At 44.1% G+C, this 24,329-nt stretch overlaps 1 protein-coding gene across 1 annotated transcript in view; it reads left to right on the forward strand.

The window, feature by feature from the left end:
• Positions 1-2,271: 2,271 nt before the first annotated feature.
• The window catches only part of LOC147420184 (squalene monooxygenase SE1-like), a 57,783-nt gene continuing 35,725 nt past the window's right edge, over positions 2,272-24,329 (forward strand). Inside the window, exon 1 of the mRNA XM_086504150.1 lies at positions 2,272-2,660. Within this exon, the coding sequence (XP_086360276.1) occupies positions 2,415-2,660 (246 nt within the window). The 5' untranslated portion in view covers positions 2,272-2,414. The remainder of the gene's footprint in view (positions 2,661-24,329) is intronic.

A 24,329-nucleotide genomic window follows, 5' to 3' on the forward strand; every position in this document is an offset into this window, starting at 1 on the left:
AGGCAAGCGTAGGGCGGTGAGTGACACACCCTTGCTCTCTTGAGCTTCCTAGATTAGTCTGGTTGTGTGCTTGCAGCCATTTGTGGCTCGCACCCAGTGTACGGCAAGTCCCTTGCATTGACACGTGCGACAGATGCGCACAATAACCATCTCGGGCATTTCACCTTTGCACAATATTTTAGACTTTTTATTCAATAAGCCACTATGGCTGCTTGTAAATAGCTCTAGTGAGAACTCACCCTTATGGGACATGCAATAAGTGATGTGATCCACTCAAGTACTAAAGTGGACTAAATGTAAAATAGGGGCCTCCAATTTGGGCACCAGTGCTCGAAAAAAACTATTTTCCAAAAACTTGGCAAACCTATGTGAAACAACAGAGGTAAATTGACAAAATTTGAAGGTTTTTACACCAAATTACACTAATTTTTTCAAAATTTTGTAGGTTTTCTCACCTTCAAAAATAAAATTTAGAGGTAAATTTCAAAATTTGTAGGTGGGATTACACTAAACCTAGGTTTTTTTCGAGCACTGTCAATGGGCACCCAAAAAACTTAAATAATAAGTTAAATACCAAACTCCACAAGAAGGGGTGGAGTTTGGGGCTATGATTTTAGGCCATTCACTTGCAAGATTCTCCCCTCTCCTTTCTTAGACTATGCTAAATCATGCTGTGTACTCTCTAATCAAGTCTACATCTTCTCTTTCCTCTTTTACTCTCTTACACTCTTTCATTATCAAGCTTGTGTATGTGTATTGTCATAGTCTAGGTGTGTGTGGGTACTTGAGAATTGGAAGAGATGGTGAGAGGTTGACTGTGAAATGTGCAAGCAAGATTGTAATTGGAAGCAATAGTTTTTCCCATTTCCTCTCCAACAAAATTATATTATCTTCTATTATATTATCCATTATGTATACATTATAAATACATAATCACAAATGGTTTATATATTAGGAAATACCCCACTTAAATAATAAGGTGAAAGGTGTACATTGCACATTATCATTTGAAATTAAAAATAAGTGAAAAAAATAAAAATAAAAAGATACATTAAAAAACTAAAACAAAAGAATATTTCATTTTTTTATAAACAAAATAGATTTAATAATCATAAAAAATAATAAAACAATTTAATGAATGAATCATTGTTGAATGAAAGGATTCTTTACAAAAAAAAAGAAGTAAATCAATACTTCACATCTGGGATCAACATCCTTTTCTTTTTTTGCAAAACTCACAAAATGTGAGTGAGAAATGTATTAAATTTAAAAATCTACAAGAGAAGCCCCCAAATCCCTCTTTAATAGATGCATGTAAAATAGATTGCTTCACCAAGACTAATTTAGTTGTGTTTGTTGAAGTATGCATCATTAGAGCCCTATCTCATCGAGGATTTACAAGGGCTTGAGTAGCTACAACCTTTGTCAAGTGGTCATGCCTAGTGTTTATAGGGTTTTGTGGACAAGGTACAAGCACTCTAGCCATTTTGCAAGAAGGTACCCCAAAATGAATTTTTGCAGCGCAAGATCTCACGAACTAGCGATAACAAGTCATCCCACCCCATAATAGAATGCTGCTCAAGAACAGATTGAATTTGACACAAATCTTATGTTTTTATCGCATAAATTAGGGAGAAAATGTGGCTAGAGAAGGTGGAGGGGGGTGTAGGCACGACCAGCGTGACTGCTTTGGAAGCATATAACACATACTTCAAGCCAACTTCTCTAGGTACATGTTCTCCTTAATGTGGGTGCCCTACTTGTCTAGAAAGGAAAGGGGAGTTTCATTAAGGGCTTCAAAACATAAAGTTCAAATTTGAGGCATGCTTCTCTAGCTAGAGGGCGCCCTACTTGTCTAGAAAGGAAAGGGGAGTGTCATTAAGGCTTGGTTCAGACTGCTTGGAACAAGACGCAACTGAGAGGTGCACCCATGACTTAGCAACAAAGTATTGGCGGAAATAGAGTGTTGCAACATCCATACCCACCCTAATGAAGGGCGACCTCACCTCCCAGATGAGTAGAACCTCCATGTTCTTTTCAGCGCCAATCGTGAGCACTAGGCCCCACCGCTGAGCATCCAATGAGGAGCTTTGGCGCTTCGTTGATGCTGGAGCGTCATACCTCCAAATTGTTTGATGGCGTGAACCTAGAATAGGCAGTGAACGAGTGTGCGCATCCTGATTCCTATCAAGTTATCAAGTTTGAGGCATGGTGACCAAGTAGGCAAGCGCCTCGCCCACAAATTGACACGATCATGTAGCGGTTGTAAGTCGTGACCTGGAATAAAAAGGTCACTCTCAATAGGACACTTTCCAGACCCCCCCTTCGCTGCATGTGCGCGCGCGCGCGCTTGACAGGAGAGCGCATTTACTCGCAGGTTTTGAATTGCACAGCAGGAGAACAGCTTTCTATGCATGGCTTGGATAGAGCCCAATTCCGATGGAGTGCACGTTACTCTCGCTCTGCTAGTGTGCTCCATCGCCATCTCCTTCGGAGTTTGGTTGCTTGTGCGCCAAAAATCACATGCCTGCGTCAGATATCATGACAGACTTATTCAACCAGATTCTGCAAGGAGGATGGCGGAGACGACAGAAGGCTTTGACGTGATCATTGTTGGTGCGGGTGTGGCAGGATCTGCACTTGCATACACCCTTGGAAAGGTACATTTCTGTAAGCCTCTCTCTTTGCTGGAAAGATCCATGAATTCTGGGGGTGCCTATGAAGGGATTGATTTGTTTGCATGTTGTAACTTTGTTTTTGATTTTCTTTGTTGTGTGAGGAACAAACACAACAGGGAAGTACTCCTACACAGTCAGAGTTGCCTGCCATAAATGTCATACTAACATGGTCATACATGTATGCGTGCAGAATCCAGCTATATATACATATAGTGTAATGTTTATTCTTTGCGATAGGCCATCTTGATGGGCACTCTAATCACACTGGGAAGGCAGTTATCTGTCCATGGTGTAGTCATACTCCTGTACCCATCTCGTCACCGAAGTATACAATACCCTTTGGTCCCAACTCTGCTAGCAGCTGTCTGGAGGGCTTTAAGCGAGTCTCGGGAGTTTGGCTGACTGGTCCCATTTCTCTGACCTCAAGAAGAAAGAATAAGGTCTGAAAGAGAGCCTCTACTGCCATGGGTGGTACATCAAACTCTTGCTCTCACTACGCCATATGGCATGGATGGTTTACCGAAAATCATATGTGACAGCAGCAAATCTGGGGCCTGCTCCATCAGAGCGAGGATAGGCCTTGTGTCCAAATTGGGTTGCATACATCAGTGCCGGTTTTACCAAGGCGTCAGAGGGCTAGCACTTTGTGCGTGGCTCCTGGAAATGTGCTTGATCACACTGCCTCTCAAGCATGGCTGATGAAGCATATGCACGTGTCAAACAGTCCTTTGAGGCTTGTAACACAGAAAGCCTTCCCACCATGCTGACTCCCAGATTTACATATGAATCATAGACCTCTACCTGTCTATGCCCAACGTGAAAACTGATCATCCCTGTACTTGTGCGGAAGTGTGAAAGATCACATTTGTGGTTTTACCAAGGTTCATTGTAAGGCAGGAAAATGCATGTTAGTGCTGTTCTAATTCCTCCTGGGGTTCAAGATAGTGTCATCGGTAGATAACATGATGTGGACCTCTTTACGACAATCTCAGCCTCAGGTCCCCTCCATTCTGTATTTAGTCAGATGCCTCGTCAATGTATAGTCCAAAGAGGTTCGATTCACACCAATGGTGCTAGGAATTCTATCTCATAGTCCTCCAAGACAACGCTCTCTGCAAGTGACTCTCTCATACAAAGCATATATTCCCCATACCCTCTTTGTGAAGGAGTACGAGCGGAAGTGCGACGCGAGAGAGAGTGCGAGAAGAAGAGCACGACGATATGGTGAACTCGCTCTACTGTAATGTGTAGAGCATAGTGAGTTCTTATTAGGTTTTTTACAAAAGAATATGTGTACATACTTGGCGGCCCGCCCACTTACCTGGGCGATCACATTGGGCTTTATACCCCCAACAACCTCCCACTTAAAGTCCAATGTGGTACTTTAAGTGTGAGAGAAACTACTATACAAGCTAATATGCAAGAGATGTAGAGAAGTGATGTACTACCCTACACCTAACTGCTTGCGAAAATGCGCAAAGCTCTCTAAGGGAAGTCCTTTTGTAAGTAGATCAGCAGGATTTTCTGTGGTGTGAACTTTGAGAAGCTGAAGTTGCTTATCCTCGAGCATTTCCTTGATGAAATGATACTTCACATCCATATGCTTTGTCTTTGAGTGATAAACTGGATTGCGAGCCAATTGTATAGCACTTTGACTATCACAATATAACACAGGCATCTCTTCTTTGATTCCCAAATTTGTTACTAGTCGATTAAGCCAAATTGATTCTTTGCATGCCTCTGATGCTGCAACATATTCAGTCTCTGTAGTAGACTGAGTAATACAATCTTGTAATCTAGAACGCCATGATACTGCTCCACCAGCCAATGTAAAGACATACCCTGACGTAGACCTTCGGTTGTCTAAGTCACCTGCATAATCTGAGTCTGTAAAACCCTTTACACTTAGCTCCTGACTCCCATAGCATATACGCATACTCTTTGTAGCTTTCAGGTATCTCAATATTCCTTTCACTGCCTCCCAATGTTTCTTGCCTGGGTTTGACATGTATCGACTTACTACTCCCACTGCAAATGCAATGTTTGGGTGAGTAGCAATCATTGCATACATCAAACTACCCACTGCAGACGCATATGGAATCTTATCCATTTCAGCCTGTTCTTCCTTAGACACAGGACAATCTTGTTTGCTAAGTTTCACATATGGTGGCAATGGAACACTCAGTGCCTTTCCCTTCTCCATATTGAAACGTTGCAAAACCTTGTCAATATACTCTGTTTGAGATAACCAAATCAACTTCTTTGATCTGTCTCTCTCAATGCGCATACCAAGTATATGACTTACCTTGCCCATGTCTTTCATGTCAAACGATTTTGCCATCTTTGACTTCAAAGCTGAAATTTCTTCCAAGTGTTTGCCAACAATCAACATGTCATCCACATACAAAATAAGGATCAGCCAACTGCCATCCTTAGCCTTCTTTGTATATAGACAGTGATCGAACTCACTACGTTTGTAGCCTTGAGAAAGCAGAAACTGGTGGAACTTATGGTACCATGCCCTCGGTGATTGTTTTAAGCCATAAAGACTCTTTAACAACTGGCATACCAAATGTTCCATGCCTTTCTCAACAAACCCTTCTGGCTGCTGCATGTAAATTTCCACATCTAAATCACCATGCAAGAACGCTGTCTTGACATCCATTTGGTGCAACACCAAATCCAATATCGCAACCAATGCAAGAAAGCATCTCAATGTAGTCATCTTGACCACTGGAGAGAAGACTTCATCAAAGTCAATGCCTTGTTCTTGCTTAAAGCCCTTGGCAACAAGCCTTGCTTTGTACTTTGGCTGACTATCATGAGTGGTGATCTTATTCCTGTAAACCCATTTACAGGGTAGAGCCTTTTTGCCCTGTGGTAATTTAACTAGCTTCCATGTCTTGTTTTTATGCAGAGCTGTCATCTCTGACTGCATGGCCAATTGCCAATTCTCGGAGTCCTTCATTTGCACTGCTTCCTTGTAACATGAAGGCTCATTGCAATCAATCAACATGACATAGTTCATAGATGGAACAAACCTATCAGGAGGTCGCGTGATACATCCAGATCTACGCACAATAGGTGGCTCAGGCTCAGCCACAACTTGTGGTTCCACTCTATCCTGTCCTTGCTCCTCTTGAGCCCTGACATTTTGTCTTGCACGTGCAGGTCCATCTTCTTGGAAGACAACTCTTCTAATCTCCTCAACCCTCTCTGGTTTAGAATGATATTTGGATTCATTAAAGTGAACATCATTGCTGCGGACAACCTTTCTGGATTCGGGATCCCAAAGTCTGTACCCCATCTCACCAGAATTACCATAGCCTAGAAAGATGCACTTTCTACTCTTTGGCTCAAGTTTGTTCCTAAATTCCTTTGTAACGTGAGTATATGCCTCACAGCCAAAGACTCTGAGATGCTTGTATGAGGGCATTTTGCCTGACCATACCATCTCTGGCACTGAATCCTTCTGCAAAACTTTGCTAGGAGATCTATTTACAAGATGAACAGCTGTTGATACAGCTTCAGCCCAAAACCCATTTGGCAGCTGTGTATTAGACAACATACTTCTGACCTTCTCTTGTATGGTCCTATTCATCCTCTCAGCAACACCATTTTGAGGAGGATTGTAAGGAGCAGTAAGTTCACGTTTTATACCTTTTGACTCACAAAAGTCCTGAAAGGCCTTTGAAACATACTCTTTACCATTGTCAGTGCGTAAGCATTTAAGCTTCTTGCCACTCTGATTCTCCACAAGTGTCACAAATGTTTTGAAAACACTAAACGCTTCATCCTTGTGCTTGAGAAAGTAAACCCATACTTTCCTCGAGTAATCATCTATAAATGTCATAAAGTAAGAAGCTCCTCCTAGAGATAGGTTAGGCATAGGTCCACACAAATCACTATGAACAAGTGCCAATTGTGTATCTCTTCTACTGCTTCTATGCTTATGTGGTTGCTGTGTTTGCTTACCATACAGACAATGTTCACAGAATTCAAAATCATTAAATGAAAAGCCAGGCAAATAACCAGAACGAGACAAGATTTCCATTCTCTTCTTGGACATATGTCCTAACCGGCTATGCCACAAAGAAACGTTCGGCTGCTCGATTACATTGATTACATTTTTAGAGACATTTGATACATAAATCATGTAAAGTCCTCCAGACTTTACTCCATGTGCTACTGTCATAGAACCCTTGGATATCTTCCACATGTTCTGTCCAAAAGTGGTGACGTAGCCAGCATCATCAAGTAAACCTGTGCTGATCAAGCTCTTTGTAATTGCGGGAACATGTCTCACATTCTTTAGCGTGAAAGAAGAGCCATTCTGAAACTTCAATTAAACATCTCCAGTACCTAAGATCTCACATGTCTGCTCATTGCCTAGCCGAACATGATCTTTAGTGGTCACATAAGAAGTAAACCACTCCTTGTTTGGAGACACATGAAGTGATGTCCCTGAGTCTATAATCTAGTCACTCAGTGCATTTCCATCAGATGCTGTAAGAAGAGCTGAGTCCATTGTATTCTTCAAGAAGTAGATGTCTCCTCACACTAGACTGTCATCCTCTGCAACAGTGTTTGTCACATTTATTTCTTGAATCTTCACTGAGGACTTGTTCTTCTCACCATGGTCTTCAGCTTTCTCTTTGCCTTTTTCTGCTTTCCTTTCTCTGAAGTCTCTTTTCATGTGACCCTTCTTGCCACAATGGTAGCATTCTATGTCACTCTTGCCTTTAGCACTGCGGGACTTGCTACGAGACTGATTCCTTTTTCCACCTTTGTACTTTTCTTTGGTCCTTCCCCTGACAACTAAGGCTGTTCCTTTGCCTTTGTCCATTGTCTTTCTATTGGTTTCTTTAGTAAGCAGACTTCCTTCTACACCTGCTATGTTCAAACCATCTGGAGGTGCAGAATTACTCAAAGCTGTGCGAAAAGTGTCCCAACTTTCCGGCAATGTGATCAACAGGAACATAGCTCTAACAGGTTCATCAAACTTGACACCTTGAGTTGACAACTGACTATAGATTGTGTTGAATTCATTCAGATGATTGGACATAGGTGTCCCTTCTTTCATCTTCAAGTCAACAAGCTTCTTAAGCCAGTATACCTGTGAAGCTGCACTCTGCTTCTCATAAAGATCACTTAGCTTTAACAATGCTTGATAAGCCGACATCTCATCTGCTACATTGAAGTAAACGCTTTCTGCCAAAGTCAGCATAATGGTAGAAAGTGCCAATTCATCCATTTCGCTCCATTCATCTTCGTCCATATCTTCTGGTTTTATCCCCTTGAGCTTTATAGGTTTTATCTGCTTCTTTGGTACCAACACGTGCCAAATCTGCTTCTTCCACAATGGGAAATTGGTTCCATCCAGCTTCTTGATATTGTAAAGAGCAGTGTCCTGTGATCCAGCCATAGCTACGCTTCACAGTAGTTTACTTTCCTGGGAAAAATTCGGCAGAGTTTCCCCTGTAAATTGACCTCTGAACCAATATCAACCTGTCAAATGAACCAAGAAAGCTTCAGATTTTGCAGAAATTTTGGCAGAGTCTCCTTTGTAAAATGGCTCTGGTGTACTAAAAACAGACCAAAAAACAGCTCAAAAAACACTGTCTCTCTGACACTGTAAGCTGTGGGTAAACCTGTCCTGCACCTGTACTGTCTCTGACTGTCCTGTCACTGTCCTGTAAGCATAGACTGCGACAATGCCTCAACGGCAGTAAAGCAAAGATGCAATCCCAACTGTCTAACTCACAGTCAATACATCCTAGCTGCCTATCTAAGGGTGCTCGAGGGATCGCTCCAAGACCTGTATCACCGAAAGGATCTCAACATTCGAGAATCCCCCAGCTCAATAAAACCTCACTCGACCCTCAACAAAGGCTGCAGTAAATCTGACAGTACATAGACTTCCCACAAAGTCATACATCCACAAATTTCCCACTGTATGCTGTAACCGTTGCGGCGGTTGTTTGCTGCGTGACTCACAACCAGCAAATCCTCAACAGACATACATCATCTCTGACAATACATCCCATGTGGAAGTACTTGCAATGTCAGGATGAAATCTGGAATATCAAGCAGCAAACACAAGCTACCTGATGAACTAGTGGATGTTGCCTACAGTCTGTGTGTAGATGCGCCCGTGTCGTATGTGACACACCTCCAAGAACTGTGAGCCGTCCTTCGATGTGTAGACAGCCACAAATCAACACTCTGGGAGTGTCGATATCCTCAGCACCTGCAGTCGTAGGCCGAAAACCCCAAATTTGCAGAGTCGGATCTGCACCCGTCGAGACCACGTAGTCGAAAATGGCCTGCGCAGATCTTTGTCGAAGCCGAACGGTGGCCGAGATGACCTCAGAATGAAATTCTGACAACACCAAGCCCTTTGGGCTTGGCTTGCCCACGAGATTTGGGGCCGTGTCTTCACCTGTCGAATTTCACTCTAATCTGAGCTAGTGACTCTAGCCTCCTGCAGTGCTGCCGCGAGCCTCGATCTGAGCTCTGATACCAGTTGAAGGAGTACGAGCGGAAGTGCGACGCGAGAGAGAGTGCGAGAAGAAGAGCACGACGATATGGTGAACTCGCTCTACTGTAATGTGTAGAGCATAGTGAGTTCTTATTAGGTTTTTTACAAAAGAATATGTGTACATACCTGGCGGTCCGCCCACTTACCTGGGCGACCACATTGGGCTTTATACCCCAACACTTTGATGGATCATGGGACCCCTAAAGATAAGAGTTTCTCTTGCGAGGGATGTGTCAAAAAAATTTGCAGAAACTGAGGAAAATAGAGGCCTCTTATTCTATTCCTTCCTTGCCCGCTCTTTCAAGGATTTGAGCGAAATTGTGATTCATAGTCAAGAAGTCACATGTAAAGCCTTCCTATCTTGGGGCCTTGAGGTACTCACACTCTGCATAAGTGCTCAGCTCTAGCTCAAGCACCGACCCATATAACTTGGCCAACATATGGCCAATCATGAAAGTCCTTTCATTGGCACGGTCCATGTGGTCCCCTCCCTTGTGTAAAGGCACTACATAGTCAAAAATCAAGGAGACCTTCAGCCAAAGCCTTGTTGGGAGATAAGAGCAGTGAAGGGGGACGGGGTCTCGACTACACATTTAAAATGCTCTCCTTGGAAATCAGTCTCGAAGTAGTGAAGTTCGAGGGATATTTAGACACTGCCTATGGGCAATTAAAGAGAGTCATTCTTGGCTCGCAAGAAAAGCATTATGAGCATAGAAGTGCCTAGACTTGACGTTAGGGGACCTTTTATTACTCAAGTTGAGAAGATGAGATTAAAGAAACAAGCTACCACAAGGGCAAAGTTATAAAACTTTTCAATTGCTATTACGGATTTGACATTATAGACACAATGTGCAAATTGGAACATCCATAATGCATTTCACTTAAGTTTTCTATATGTTGATTCACCTCCTAGTTAACCTATACACGAAGATCCTGTTAGAGTAGAGGAAATAGAAAGAATTTTCGAGCTAGATTGTTCACTATGAGGAGCATCAATTGAAGAATGGTAAGATTACATGCAAGTTTTTCGTTACCTTTAAGAACTATTTTTCTATAGTAAGATTACATGCAAGTTTTTCGTTACCTTTAAGAACTATTTTTCTATAGACGCTCAATGGATGATTGAGCAAGACACCTAGACCTCTTGGGCATTTATCTTGAAGCACTACAGTTGAGGACAACTATTTAGTCCTCAACTATTTAGAAGCTCAAGGGATGTTGCTAAACTAGCTATTTATGTGCAGTGAATAAAGCTGTTTTGTATTTAAATGTGTGCACATCTGAAGTGTTAGTTAAGTAGTGGATCTATAACAAGGAATATTTTGGATGCGTCATTAGGGGAATGACATAGAGCAGCTAGACCGAATATCCCTTGAGCCATCCTAGAACATGTATTCCTAGTGCACTATTTCAGGGAATGACTAGAAAATCATGAAAGGGAATATCTGATATGTCACGTGCACATGGCTCTGTGTGCCACATGGACATGCTTCATTGGTTTCCAAAGCCAATTTTGCACCTATCCCTAGCTAGGAGAGTCTAGAATCCTAGGAGGATTAGTATCGGCAATTTTGTGAGCCTGATCGTCGCAGGACCTGCATGTCCGGAAGAGTCCATTAGATTAGGTTTTCCAATTTCGGAACCCTCTTGCATAAATAGATTGTACAAGCATTTTGACAGATGCTACACTACGGTGGGCATCTTGCATGACGTGCATGTAGTTTTAGGTTCGAGGAATCCAACAAGCCATTCCTCGCATAAATCAGATTCCTGGGGTAGATCTGCAACAATTTCATCCAAAAACCTTTGCCAAAGTCGAGTTTATTAATTAATTATTCTGATAATTTATTTTTTTAACCGTCTTACAAACTTGCCCTATAGAAGGAGCAAGGGAGGCGACGTTTTGGATTAGATGAGCGAGTGTGAGAGTGAGCAGCGGAGAGGATGAGAGCCACGCGTGCCTAAACATTGGAGGGGGAGAGAGAAAACGCTAGAAGCTCCAAAATGCTACAAGCAAGCTCTCAATAACACAATGCCTGAATACAAGACCCCAAGCATTCCTTTTATGGAATGTTGGGTTGAGGTAGGGCAAAATTGTGTAACTGGTGCAAAAAACATAAAAGCCCAAAAATGGCTAAATATGTGTGCACCCAACCAGGCTCAGAAAATGACCGACCGAACACATGCTAAAGTGTCCGCCCATGCAACCTATGTAACGTGCAATGGGTGGCCAGCCCGGGACAATCACTAGCCGTACAAAATGGCGAAGCAACGGTGGTGTAACTCACCCCCTCTTAGCACCGGATGCTGAGACAACACAGATGAGTCGAAGGTGGGAAGCCAAAGTCCGCTGAGGTACAGCCTTCATGAAGGTGTTTGTTGCATTGTCTGTGGTAGGGACACACTCCAAATGAAGATCTCCGGCCAAAACTCGCTCCCGAACATAGTGGTACTGCATCTCAATGTGCTTTTTTCGAGCATGGAAGATAGGGTTCTTGGCAATAGCTATGCAACTCTGATCGTCGCACAAAAGACGTGTCGTAGGCTTGTAGCAGTCTGGGAAAACACAACTCTCCCAGTAATCTCCGTAGCCATATGGCCTCACAAGCAGCATAGCAAGCTGCTCTGTACTCTGCCTTTGTAGAAGATAGCGCAACAGTGGGTTGCCGCTTACAGCACCATGAAATGGGTCCCGAGCCGAGTGTGAAAACTACTCTTGTAGTAGAGCGTCGAGTATCTGGGTTTCCTGCCCAATCTGAATCACACCAACCAAGTAGGGTGCAACCCTTGGAGCGACCATAGAACACACCATGGTCCAAGGTGCCGCTGATGTACCGCAAAGTACGATGGGCACACTGTCAATGTCACTGACGAGATCGAGTGTTGAAAGAATTGAGGACAGAAACTGTGTAACAAATGTATGGTCGGGAATAAGTTAGCCATACGAGGCAACCAACAACATTCCGGTACTGCTCCAAGTCAATCTGTGGGGAAGGATCATGAAGCGATATGTTCTCGCCGGGCTCAAGAGGAGTGCCGATCGGTTTGCAGCCTGTCATATGGAATCTCTCCAAGTAGCCGTCGTATACTTCCGTTGAGAAAAGAAGATGCCATCTGGTGTTTGATAGATCCCGAATCCAAGAAAATAGTGAAGAAGCCCAAGATCAGTCATCTTGAAACATGTCTCCATAGCTTGCATGATTGATTTGATCTTGCTGGTCCATGAGCCTAATGAGATCATCCACATAGACAATCACTATTGCAACCAAAGAATCATCAGAGACAACATAACAATTGGAATATGATGAGGTACGCCATAACCCAAGCTTCACGTGTAAGGTGCATCGGAAGTGAATGTTGAACTTTGCTCAAGATGAGTGCTCCGAATTGTGCTCAAGGGTTCCTTTTACTTAGGGAAGAGAGAGCCTTCCGTTCCTTTAGTGAGAGAGTGCAAATGATCACAAACAAAGTGGAAAAACACTGTGAATGAAGGTGCTGAGATTGAGAGATAGAGAGAGAAGAATACGACACCCGAATGTTGTCAAACCCTCCTCCAAGGGCCCCACTCTCTATGGCGAGAGCGGTCTACTATTGATTGCACAAATCTCCACAATGCAATGGACTTGCCGACGATGTCGACGGCGATGAGGACGACGATGAGACGGCTGAAATCTGAAAACGCTAAGGGCTGAAATCTGCAAATCTTGTATCTGCTGAATTTTGACTCTATGTCGGTGACGACGATGCGAGACTAGGGCTGAAATCTGTCCGTTGAAGAACCGAGTCGCGGCAAGCTCTCGCGGCGAGGATCTGCTTCGGGAATGGGTCGGGTCGTAGAGGCTAAGTGCTGAAATCTGTTGACGCCAGCAAAGCTGAAATCTGCTGTCGCTAGGGTCTGTCTGTCGCGGGCAAGTCAATGTGGTAAGGATCTGCTACCGCAATGGTTATGCTGCGAAGTCGTAGGGCTGAAAACTGAAAAACGCTAGCAGTCTTGCATCATGCAAAAACGCTAGGGCTGATCAGTCTCTTCTGGCTGGTATCTGCTAAAACGCCAGGGCCTTGGGGCTGGTTCCCAAAATGATAGTCTGAATTTGGACTCGGGCTGAAAACGCTAGCAATTGCAATGTGGAGAATCGCTGGGCTGATCTCTTTGCTCTTGAGAACGCTGAAGGAAGCTGCTTCTCCTTGCGATCTGGTGTGTAATGGAGCGCTACCCTTGCCTTTATACCCCCAGCCACGCTGGGTCGAGTAGGATAAAGCAAGGCTCACGATCTGGCTAAAAATCCACGATGTGGTTAATGTCACCTATAAGAGGTGGTTCACACGGAACTGAGTCCAGTGGCTTGGCTAATTATCTGAACTGAAGTGAACCCTAGTCATGAAGTAGCTTGTCCACATGCACATAGGGTTAGATGTGCACGTGACATCCCTTCCTTTTTAAAGTGAGGTAGGTACCGAGCTGCATGGCTTCCTTGTAGTCTGCCAACAACTTTGGGTACTCTTTGAAAAACTCTTTGTTGCCCACACTGCTTCGTGGGTTCCTCGATCCTTGAACTTCAAAAAGTACTGTCTCACTTGTTTCTTTGAGCCATGGCGAAACCGATGCAACAACACTTGCTTCGGCTCCATGACTTCTGTTTCATCGATGATTTCCGGCTCTTCTTCTTCGGAAATGTCCTTCGGAGGTGTTCCCTGAAACACTTTCAACCAAGAAACTTGGAAAGGTTGTGCATTGACCATGAGTTAGGCAATTGCAATTTCATAGAAACCTCGTTTATCTTTTTAATGACAGGAAATGGACCATACATTTTTAAAGACAACTTTGGACACTTCTTTCCAACTTGCTTAAGACGTTTCATGATTCTTAAATACACCCAATCCCCTTCCTTGATCGAAACATCCTGACGATGCTTGTTAGCTTGGCGTGAGTAAGACTCCTGAGCCTTGCTAGCTTCTCACACTCAGAAATCTCATCCAACTAGTGACTTTCTGTCACAAACGGGAGCGCATAGCAATAGAAAATATAATCGGATAAATACAACTTATCACTTAATATTGAAGCGAGATGATATAGATATAGAGACAGAGAGAGATAAGAGAGTGAGAAGATCAACACAATATTGGGGACCAGAAGATGGGCTGGTCCACCCCGTAATAGTATCTTTATTACTGAGGAGAAGTCTATACAAGCACATGAACCGAACGTATTACCACGTTTGTTCTAGAATAAGACTTTATGGTTCCAGGAAGCCTCAACTTCCTATTCCTAGGGCAAAACCCTATTCCAAGGAACTTCCGTTCCTTATTCCAAATCCTCGAGAATCAAGGTTCTTGCCTCTGAATTTCACCTTCCAGACTCAGGGCATGGCATCCTTGCAACTCTTTTCCGACTCTGTTTCCAGAGTCCTCTTCCCTCGGAACAACTCTGCTTTCTCGGACACGGAGTCCTTACTTGGGAATCTCAACTTCTAGGTCACAACTCGAGAGACTACCTCTCTCTGATCCGTGGATCTACTTCCCAAACTCGGGTATGAAACCCTTGGGCTGATCTGGCTCTAATTCCTCAGAGCGCTCTCTCTGCTCCTACTCCCTCACTAAGAGGAAGTACACTTGCAAACAAATATTTAGAGATCATAACATGAAAATGTTTACCTTCAAAGTCTCGATGCTCGAAACGCAACTCGGTTCTCGAAAAGCAATTCCTTGGAAGAGATCTCTACAATGAAAATTCTCTCTTTCAATCCTACACACAAAAGAGGTGTGTTCTCAGGTTCCTTCTCGTAAAACAGCTCCGTCTACGACGTTTATGGGCTGAAAACAGAGAAAAACAGCAGCTTGTCGCGATGGAAACACGCTCCTTCGGCACTTCTTCGCGAGGGAACTCGCGCACTGGGTCCTGGTGACATTTGGTACACTTGGGGCAGCCATGGGCATTACCGGCAACGTCTTCTTTGTGGATGAAATCTGCAGCAGTATCTTCTTCTTGCAAAAACTGATCTCCTCCTTTGAGTGACGGCATGTAATGCTTTTTTAGCTCCTAGCCACGGCACGAATAGTTGCCCGCGTAGAGATCTCAGTCGTTTTATTTTTGTTGTTGTTGTTGTTGTGTTGTTTTGTTTTGGTTTTGCGTTGTTCTGCCAGAAAAAGAGAGAGAAAACGCTGGCTGATCTGTTGCCTTATTTATCAGATGGCTGCCCACTTATTAAGTGGGCGGTCGACGTATTTTAAAAATAGTATGAATCTGCCCAAAAACTCAATAATACCTTATAAGTTAAAAACAATGCTTTCACAACACTTCTTAGACGTCCCTGGATGCAATCACATGCACAGTTGCAATGCAGACATAGACTTCCTCGTAGGAAAGCAGGTGCTTTCCCGAAAAGCAATCCCGCTTTCTCAGAAAGCATTTGTTTTTCCTCAAAGTTTCCTTTGAACCATCTTCATTCAAGTGCTTGCTTTTCCTTGTGCACAATTCTAACACAGTTCGGAATTTCCTCCTGACTATGGATATCCCCTTTCCGACGCACCTGTCACCCACCTTGTGATGCATTACGAATACCCATCACCTAGTCCTTTCTTACCGAACTTACGGTACAATCTCCTTTGCGATGCTCTATGTTACCCATCCTATGACGCATCAGACATGTCCGTTCCCGGATGGTCGGATACTTCTTCCCGATGCTCCTTGTAAGTTGTCACCCATCCGATGCGACGCATCAGAAGACCCGTTCATGGTGGCCTTACAGATATTCCCTTTCACAGTGCTCTCGTCATTACTTTGAATGACGCACTAGGAATACTCTGTACTCAGAGGTCTCGAGTGAGAAAAACCCTCACTTAAAATTCCAATAATTCATTTAGAATTATTTTTCCTTTGTGTTCCAAGCGAGAAAAACCCTCTTACTTATAAATCCAATAATTTATTTAGGATTATTTTTTTGTCAGATAAAGCCAATTTAGCAACATCCCTCACTTATAAACAGTTGTTGTCACGTGACACATCCAACCCTATGTGTCTGTGGACAAGCTACAACATAACAAGGGTTCCGTCAGTCCAGTCAGTCTAGATTAGAAGTGATCTGGTACTTTTGTGAGTCTATTCGTAGACCGTGCATGCCCAGTCACTTCAAGGTAGGACCAATACGTACGTATGGTACGGATCCGTATGGACGTTCCATACACAACGTACTGTGTACATACGGATCATACCGTACGTGCATCATTAAATTTTTTTTTTTTGGGATTTTTTCAGTCGACTAGTTATTTTCATTTGATGTATCCTCTATTAGGAGCTATCTTGACTATTGACTCCACATTTGTGATTTGTGACTTGTAGCTGAGTCCTGACAGTTGTTGCCAGTTGTGACATTCACATAGTATGGACTCTGTTTGTTCATTGTCTTGTGAGTGTCCAGTTGTCTTAATTTATAATTGTCTTGCTCTTTTGATGTCATGACTCATGATAGCAGTCTATAAGTGATGAGTCTAATAGGTAAACAGGTACACTGTACAAGTTCAAACTTCAGTGCCCGCAGGTGCATATCGCACGTCAGGTATGCGATTCTTGAGTCTCTAGCTGTTGTATATAGAATTTAGACATAATCAAAGTTGTAAGACATCAAATTGACAAATTCTATAGCTTTGTCTCTGAAACTTATAGTTATTTTTGTGGTTTCTATTCTTTTTTACCAATGCCACGTATTTTTCAGTACATAAAAAATTTACCCATATGGGACTACGTACAGTACATACTTCCACGTACCGTACAACACGTATGGTTCCACCTTGAGTCACTTAGTATAGATGCATATCCTCTGGTTGCACATAGCATGATCATAAGCATTCCCATCAGAATCCTTCAAGGGAATTTTCCAATGCATTTAGCCTATTTTACCTATTTTTGACATTTTTCACTTATTATTTTTAAGTGACTTTTGTTGGAAAGTAGGTAGGGCAAATTGAGTAAGTTTGTATATAAGTAAACCTAGACTAGCACTAATTGGCAAAAGAGGCAGCAGGAGCTCCACCACTCAACAGGCAACTTCTCAAGCAAGACTCCCAACCCTAGGCGATTCCACCCCAAGCAAAGCCTCCTAGCGTTTTTCCATCCCTTGGCCTTTTTTATCAAGCATCATCGCCAAGAGTTCCCACAGCCTAGCGTTTTTGCAACAGGAAGCCATCGGCAGCAAACCACAGACGTAATGTTTCCAGATTTCAGCCCTAAGACCTGCAGAATTTCAGCGACAAAGATCAGCAGAAATCAGCCTCAAAACCAGCGTTTTTGGATTTGCAGCAGATTTCAGCCCTAAGCGTTTTTGGACAGCAATAAAGACCTTTTTTCAGCCCTAGTGTCGGCCTCATCATCTCCGTCGTCGTCGTCGACATAGCCTAGACTTGCATCAGTCACATGCTTTCCCATTGTACCGGTTTGTGCAATCATAAGTAGACCACTCTCGCCGACGAGAGTGGGGCCTTCGGAGGAGGGTTTTACGTCGTCTCTGGTGTCGTATTTCTCTTCTCTATATCTATCTCTCAGTCTCATACACTTGCACGCACAGTGTCCATTCACTTTGTTTGTTAATCATTGCACTCTCTCATTAAGAACGGAAGGCTCTCCCTTCCATAAGAACAAAAGGAACCTTGAGCACAGTTCGGAGCACTCATCTTGAGCAAAGTTCAAACATTCATTCGGGTGCACCTTACAGTTGTCCTCAACTGTAGAGGTCCAATTGAACTGCCGGGGAGAAACCGGAAAGATTCCAAATCTTGCTCAATGGTGAGTTGAGTTAGTCCTTTCTCAAAAGAGAACTTAAAAGTTAAACAAAAATTCAATAATTTTAATAATTCCAATACTTACCTTACTGGTTCATGTCCTTCCTCTAGTACCTCGAGGATATCCTTCACCATTCATCAAAATCACGAGCCACGTAAGAACTCATCATTCACGTTTCCGAGAATCTGTTAACTCAATTCCACCTTCTCAATCTCGAGAAGAATAATCCTCCTAGAAATCAATCTAGGTTTCTGTCTTCCGCATAATCCTACGCTGTTAGTCTTGAGGATATGAAACCTAATGGGCATCAGGAAACACTGCTGGTGGTAATAACTCGCAGGAGAAAAAGATTGGAAAGAAGTGCCGCCGTGTACAAAGGGGTCTTCCGATCAGAACAATTGGCCTACCCAAAGCAACAGCCCGGAACAAAAACCTTCTTTAATGTGATCGTAGACTCTATTTGTGAAAGAAAGACATCGAGATTAAAGCTCTATGACTTGGGCATCCCCTATGTGGGAGGACAGAAGAGGTTTAATATCCTTAGGACTAACAGCGTAAGATTATGCGCAAGGACAGATTCCTAGATTTCTTTCTAGGAGGAGAATTCTTTTCGGGAATGAGAAGGCAGAATTGACTTAACAGATTTTCGGATAAGGAAACTTTCGATCTGTTGGAAAAACACGGATGACGAGTTCTTACATGGCTCATAAGTTTGATGATTGGTGAAGGATATCCTCCAGGTACCAGAGGAAGGAGATGAACCGGTAAGGTAAGTAATGAATTACAATGTTTTGCATGCTTTCAACGCTCTCCTCCCAAGGTTGCAGATCAGTCCAGCGTTTTCAGGTTTTAGCCCTTTCCCTCGTCGGAACTGGCCCAGATTTGCAAACACTAGCCTCTCCGTCCTAGCCTCTTGCTTTAGCAGCCCATTGAGCCTCTTCTCGGCTATTCCCTTTCCGCATCGAGTGCTCCCATTGCTGTCCATCATTGGCTCTATCATCATCTGCATTTTCAGCCCTGCATTACGCGACGGATCGGCTGCGTTTTTGCAGCCAGCTTTCAGTCTTGGATTCCTCTCACATCCGGAGCGCTAATGAGCCCTAGATCTACCCCTTAGTGGCTATCAGCAACCCCTTATCGAGACGGATCCAAAGGTGCATCAAATCAGCCTCGGAGGTGCTTCATCTTGAAGAGTTACCACGGCGACATTCAGAGTTACCACCACGACATTCCCCATTTGAGTCAATAGAGTCTACATTGAGGTATTGCATGCATGTACATTCGATTTACGCAATACCAAATCGGCAACGCTGTGGGCACTGAGGGGCCTTGAGAGGGTTGGTTGGGATCCCATCTGGTGTCTTTCTCCTTCTTTGTGTGCGCGCGTGCGCACATCTCTACCTCTCTCATTCCATCTCTACAGGGAAATAAATGGAACCATCTCTTGTGCTAAGTAGCACACATAACGTAAAGAAAGAAGTGAAGATTTGTGGATGTGTAAAGTCTAGAACTTGTTAACATCTCAATTCGGCTGCACCTGACTATGGTATCAAAAATTTGTGATTTTGCACTAATCCGCTAAACTTAGACTTTTTTTTCTCTAGTGTTTGAGTGTGTGTTGTAGCGTTTCGTCCAAGTACGCTTCTCTCACTTAGGGGAGTGCAAGGCTTGCCATTGTGTGTAGGACCGTGCAACTTGAGTGTAGGAAATGCAAACATTGTATACTGGAGGTGACAATTGTGGTGCTCTTGCGAGAGGGTTGTTAACTTGGTGTGGGCGCTTGACCACCTCGACATAAACAAATCCTAGCATGGATATTTGCCGTCATAAATATTTCGACATTGCAGATCGCATTATTGAAGACATGGGAAATGTGAAGATGCTGATTGCGAGTACTAGGATTTGTTATCGGTCTATTACGGCAAAGGTAGGCACCATCCACATCAGCCTATCAGCTTTGGAGTCTTGAAATTGTTTGAACAACCATCTCTCTCATGTGCTTGGAGAATTTCATCGTTCCAGAAGAGGCATTGCATCATCAATGATCCGTACACATCTTTTGCAGCAGATCCGGTCCACACCATCTGCATATTCTTAGCAATCGGTGGCCGTCAATCCATAGCCAAAGGGTTCCAATCTAAGGCAAGCACTACGAGAGTTCGTAGGTAACATGAGCCTACATTCGCAGTCACATCCGTTGCAGAGACGGGGATTCATCTAGAGCTTCTGTCACCAGCCAGTGGCAATTCCATTTTTGTTTATTTTCTCTTTCTTTGGGGAATTTTGTTTATTTTACCTTTTGGAAACACCCCTCTGGAAATCTAACTGCCCTGCATTGCATAGCCAGTGTGGAACTGCTCAGAGAGAGTCCAGGCCTGAGGGCTAAAGAGCACTAAGGTTGGACAAGGACTATGGTTAGCCAAAGTGGGGTCATTGGCCAGCCAAAGCGGAATCCTTTGCTACATAGGCTACATTTCAGTTCTGGGTGTGGTTGCAGTGCACAAAGAGGGTCAGATGACCTAGAAGAATGTAATGGCAGAAACGCCTAAATTTTAGGTATTGCTATATTTGGACGGCAAAATGTCTTCGCGTCATTACGTGCATTTTGACATGGGGATCATTTTGGCAGGTGAGATTTTTAGACCTGAGGGTCTAAAGCGGGAAAATGCACAAATGAGTGACACTTGGCACTCTGAGGCCAGTATACTACTTAAAGAGAAGGCAAAAACGTGATTTTCAGCTGTGAGCTCGTTTTTGAGTGCTGTCACAGGTGGGAGAGCTTCAATGGAGTGCTAAGTGAGGTGCAGGATGTCATGACTTGCACACCTCTCACTGCTCTCTCTCTCCCCTATTCTTTATGGTTATGCCCCTCTAGTGGGCTTTTCAATTGACCAATGTACAGTTGTGTGGGTTCATGCGTGATTGCCGAGGCAAGAGCCTCTTGCACAGGTATTGGATTAGCTAGCGGCTAATCCCCCGCAGGTATAGGTGATTCGGAGAGGTTTCACGTGCGAAATCTCGTCCGATTCAAAGGGCAAGTAGCCCTACAGGTGCGGGAGCTGGAGGACTTGCTACGGATGCGACCGGCACGCGAAACGGAGCCCGAAACAGTGAACTACAGCCTGCTGTGTATTTTTGCAGGTTTAGGGTTTTGGCCCTAAACGGACCCTAATACCCCCAGGAGGTTCGGAGACGCAAGGGGACCGCTGTACAGGTGATCTGGTGCATTTTCGGGGCAGAAAACAGAGAATTCAGCGTGCTACAGATTCTCTCCAGGGTTTGCAAAGTGTCCGTATGCGTCGGGAAAGTCATCCAATGCGTGTCAATAGATATATCATCTCCATCCCTTTTCCACATCACTCGGAAGAGCCTCTTCAAAAGTAGCTGTGGAGGACATCATCTAGAAGGCCATTCATTCGGCACCATCTTATGGCCTGCATGGAGTTCGGTACCCGTACCTCACCTTAAGGAGGAGGGGATGTCACGTGCACATGGCTTTGTGTGCCACGTGGACATGCTTCATTGTCTTTTAAAGCCAATTTTGCACCTATCTCTTAGATAGGAGCATCTCGAATCCTAGGTTGATTACTATCGGCAATTTTGTGAACGTGTTCGTAGGACTTGCATGTTCGGACAAATCTATTAGTTTAGGTTTTTCAGTTTTGGAACCATTTTGCATAAATGGATTGTACAAGCGTTTTTTGACAGGTTTGTTACACTACAGTGGGGATCTGGCATGACGTGCATGTAGTTTTAGGTTAGAGGAATCCATTTCCCTCATTAATTGGATTCCCAGGTGGGCAGATATGCGACAATTTTATCGAGAAACTTTGCTGAAGTCAAATTTATTAATAAACCATTTTAATGATTTATTTTTATTACTTTGTCTGCCAAACATGCCCTACCCAAGTCTTGAAAAGATTATAACCAGTAACTTGGCCTATAAAGGGAGCAAGGGAGCCAGGGTTTTGGATTAGATGAGCTAGAGCCAGAGCTAGCTCCAGCGTTTTGCATGCTCTCAGCATTTTGCTCCCAAGATCGTAGATCAGCCCAGCGTTTTCAATTAGCAGCAGAGCAGCCCATCTTTTTCGGTTTTCAGCCCTTTCTTTCGGCCCGGATTTGCAAATGCTAGCCTCTCCGTTGCAGCTCGGTACTTCGGCAGCCCATTGAGCCTCTTCTCAGCCATTCCCTTGCCGCATAGAGTGCTCCCGTTGCTGTCCATGATCGGCTCAATCATCGTCTATGTTTTCAGCCCTGCTTTACGCGACAGATCGCTGCGTTTTTGCAGCACTTGATTCCCTTCACATCGGGAGCGCAAATCAGCCCTAGATCTACCCCTTGGTCGCCATCAGCAACCCCTCATTGAGATGGATCCAAGAGTTACTGCGGTAACATTCCCCATTCAAGTCAGCAGAGTCTGAATTGAGGTATTGCATGTGTGTAGATTCCATTTATGCAATCAAAAGCAAATACCACATCGGCAACAGTGTGGGGGGCCCTTGAGAGGGTTGGTTGGGACCCCATCGGGTGTCCTCTCTCTCTCTCTCTCTCTCTCTCTCTCTCTCTCTCTCTCTCTCTCTCTCTCTCCCCCCTCTTGAAACTCTGCCCTAGCCTCGTTTCTGCTCGTCGAAACTCTGCGTGTCTCCCCTGAGTGAGGGCGGCCCTATGGGGGGCGTTAACACACAAGCCCAGCCCCCATGCCCAGCTTGACTGCTCTGTTGCGACCTGCTACGGCCTACTCGTCTGCCGTGACTTGCGCTTGGTTCGACCTGCTGTGACTTGCAACGTGGGACCTGCTACGACAGTGGTTCGGCTCTACCACGGCCTGCTCATCAGCACACCAAGGGCTCTGGTTCAAGGTTCAAGAGACTCCCTCTCTCCCCCTCTCTCTCAGCTCGTCGAAAACCTCTCTTTCCCCCCCTCTCAGCTCGTCGAAAAGCTCCCTTCTCTGCTATCCCGCCTACACAAAGTTTGGATTAATGCTTCTATTCCAAAAAAGTTAAATCCAAATAAGCCCTCAATCTCACGCAGTTTCAACAGGAATCCCCTTTTGTAGCTTGATGTTGTCCTATGGTACCCCTATTGCACGCAAGAGCTTTCTTGCGGTGGTAGCGGCACGAATGAAGGACCCGGCCGCCCGCTAGGAAACATGAATCACAGCCCTTGAGGCTCATATTCAAGAACTTGTCGGGGAGAATGAGAGACTCAAAGAACGTTTACGAAAGCTTGAAGATGCGAAGGAAGTAGAGAGCCAAGCTCTGCTTGAAAAAGCACATGCAGTCAAAGCCTCACTCACCGAAATTGTCATGGCAGTGCAGAAAGAATCACATGAAGCAACACATAAGAAGATTGACACCAAGATACAAGCAGCCCTACAAGAATGTTGGCTACAAGAATCTCTTGGTCTCAGGGTCAGGATTGGGGGGCTACTCACCGTGGTGTATCACGGAGGACACCCTTGAGGAAGCAATCACCAAGCTCAATGACATTCTTCAACCTATCTACATTAAGCCCGAAACTATTGCTTGGATCAACGATACACATAGACATGTGCCACCCGAGCATTGCATACTTACTTTCAAGGACAAAGATGAGCGTATGAAGTTGCTATGTCAATCTCGACTTCTCAAGGGGAAAAAGCTTTGGGTTGCTGAAGAATTGACTTTGAATCAACTCAAGAGTAAAGCGAGCGAGCATCAAGAAGATGCATGAAGCACATAAGCAAGGAAAATGGGCAGTCTACCGGGGTGTCAAAGCGATCATCCAGGAGTTTCAAAATCCCAAACCGGCTCTCCCCTTAGCCGACCCTTCTTAGGTTTTTGTTCTCCCTTTTCCCCTACTCTACCCTCTTGATGGACCCTCAACCCTTAACTGATATGTATCAGCCCGCATTGAGAAGGAATTGTTGTAATGTTGTGCTTTTTGGTCCCATGGGTCATATATGACCTCCGTGGATGATAATTCAATCTGTCTGTCTGTCTCTCTCTCTCTCTCTCTCTCTCTCTCTACACATCTCTACCTCTCTCTCATTCCCTCTCTATAGGGATCTAAAAGGAACCATCTCTCGTGCTAAGTAGCACACATTAACGCAAGGATAGAAGTAGAGATTTGTAGAAGTGTAAATTCTAGATCTTGTCACATTTCAATTCCGTTGCACTTGACATGATAGGCCACTTGGAATGGATACTTGTGATATGTCACATCGGATGGGTGGATCATAGCATCCAGAAGTATACGAACATTTAAAATGGGCATTTCTATGGTCGTGTTCACATCCTTTTAAATGAGGAGATCCACGGCTCCATATTACACATTCTTCTTGGTAGTTGGTCAGAGT

The sequence above is a fragment of the Adiantum capillus-veneris genome, chromosome 28, assembly GCF_014529385.1.
Source record: "Adiantum capillus-veneris isolate H3 chromosome 28, ASM1452938v2, whole genome shotgun sequence".
Lineage (NCBI taxonomy): Eukaryota > Viridiplantae > Streptophyta > Polypodiopsida > Polypodiales > Pteridaceae > Adiantum > Adiantum capillus-veneris.